We start from the raw sequence: 2102 nt of genomic DNA on the forward strand, positions 1-2102 counted from the left end.
GTTATGTATGGTACACACAGGTCTCTCCACTTTTAACTCCTCCTGCACATGCTGTGCCCACACGACCTTTTAGCTCCTGTAGGTGGGATGGTCACTCTTCCCCAGGCCTCCGCACAAACTCTCCAGGGGCCGGGCACTTGGTCTGTGCCTGTGACTACCATTAGAGCTCACCGGTTCAGTGGGAAGGGCCAAGGACAAGGTGTAAGGATAGCCCATCTGGGACTCACTTTCCTCCTCCATATGAGGGGGTGAGTCAGGAGATCTCCCAGGACCCCCCTCTGATTCTATAAGATGAACTGAATGTCTACCATCGAGTGTCTGGAAATGTTATGGGCTCCCTTTAAACCAATGCTCAGTCCTTTGAGTTCTGGCATATTAAGGGTGAGCACAAGCTGAAGGAAGGCTGCAGGAACCTGAACGGGCACAATGGGGAAAGGGTGGAATGAGGTTGTCAGCATCTCACCCATCCACAACGTATAGCCCTAACACCCTCTGTGTGGCCAGAATGCAGCTCCCAGACACACGGCACAGAGAGCGGGTGTCGGAGCGAGGATGGGTCTGCAGAGAGCCGCTATTTGAACAACTTACCAGAAGGAGCTTCTGTAGCCAGAAGAGAGGAAAAGAGGGTCAGATGTGTTAAGACATAAGGTAGCAGAGCTTTCTCACTTGTAACCACTCTTGAAAAAGCTGGCATAGGGCAAGACAGACCTTAGCCCTGATGTTTTAAGTTCAATTTAAAGAAAAAGATACTATGGATATATAAACATATACAGACATACATGTCAAACTCAAACATCACCAACACATGGAAGACTATATTTAAATAGACATGCCCAAGGGATATATATGCCAAAATACACATATATAACCCCCCAAATACACACATATACACATATGTAGAAATGGTTAGAATGGAATTTCATTTAGCCTTTTGATTCCTCCTCAGTATTTATTTTCTTCTCCAGCCCAGATACTTAAAGATTTGGGTGGATGACTCGGGCTCAGAGTCAGGCATAAACAGGCAACAAGCAGTGTGTTTTGTGTGAAGAAATGACATTAACACAACAGTTACAGAAAAGTCATTGCATTTCCCTCAGTCTTGAAAAATCAAGTAAATTTTTAAAAAGAATATGGAGACGGAGAATATGAATGATACCATTAAGAGTATCAATTAAATAGGCAAACATTATGTAATCTAAACACAGAAAATATACCTTCTTGTCCAGCATCGTTGGAGCACTTAGAAAAATTAAAAGCCACAAAGCAAATTTCAATAAAGTCCAAACATACACCATTATCACACTCTCTAACCATAATGCAATAAAACTGGAAACTAATGAGAAATTTAAAATTAAAAATCCCAAACTTTTATAAATTTAAAGGCATACTCTTAAAACCCTTCTAAGTCAAAGAGAAAACCACAACTAAAATCAGATACATAGGAAATATCAACAGTGAGAGGCCTATGTTCCCAAATTTGTGAGTGGTAGCCAAGTATGAACTTAAAGGAAAATTCAGTCTTAAATGTTCTCGCTTTTATACAGAAGGAATGAAAATAAATTATCTAATAACTCACGAAATTAGAAAGAGAAAATCAGAAACACCAAAAATTGAAAGTGACAAGTAGAAATTAATATAGTGAAAAGAAAAGGGATATTACAATTAATAATTAAACCCCAGAGAAAACTTTTAAAAGATCAATAAAATAAGCATTTATTAAGTCTAGTATTAAAAAATGGGTATACCATTAGAAATCAAGAAGATAAAATAAGAAGATATTTTGAGAATAGACACATTAAGAGATTTACCATACCCAAATCAATGAAAAAAACCTTAGAAAATCTAGATGAAGTGGATGATTTTCTAGAAAAAATATAAATTGCTAAAATGGATTCAAAAGTAATAGAAACCATGAAGAAATCAGTAACCCTGAAGGTGAAAGAGATCTCAAAACACTACTTAAAAAAACAAAAAAAAACCAAGCCAAGATGGTTTCTTCGGGGGGAAATCCTATCAGTCTAATAAATCATTCTTTGTTCCATAGCATAGAAACAAGATGAAGTTTCCCCATTCATTTTGGGGGGGGGGGGGGGGGGGGGGGG

The 2102-nt window shown here is 38.6% G+C and overlaps 1 protein-coding gene across 13 annotated transcripts in view; it reads right to left on the minus strand.

Moving 5' to 3' along the window:
* Positions 1-2102, minus strand: part of DYSF (dysferlin) — a 205543-nt gene that overhangs the window by 30501 nt on the left and 172940 nt on the right. For 4 of the 13 annotated variants that reach the window (XM_015571486.1, XM_015571485.1, XM_015571484.1 and 1 more), the window contains one exon: positions 589-600. The exons of the other annotated variants lie outside the window; for them this stretch is intronic. In XM_015571486.1, the coding sequence (XP_015426972.1) occupies positions 589-600 (12 nt within the window). The remainder of the gene's footprint in view (positions 1-588; positions 601-2102) is intronic. 13 annotated transcript variants of the gene reach the window in all.

Source organism: Myotis davidii, unplaced genomic scaffold, assembly GCF_000327345.1.
Source record: "Myotis davidii unplaced genomic scaffold, ASM32734v1 scaffold247, whole genome shotgun sequence".
Classification (NCBI taxonomy): Eukaryota; Metazoa; Chordata; class Mammalia; order Chiroptera; family Vespertilionidae; genus Myotis; species Myotis davidii.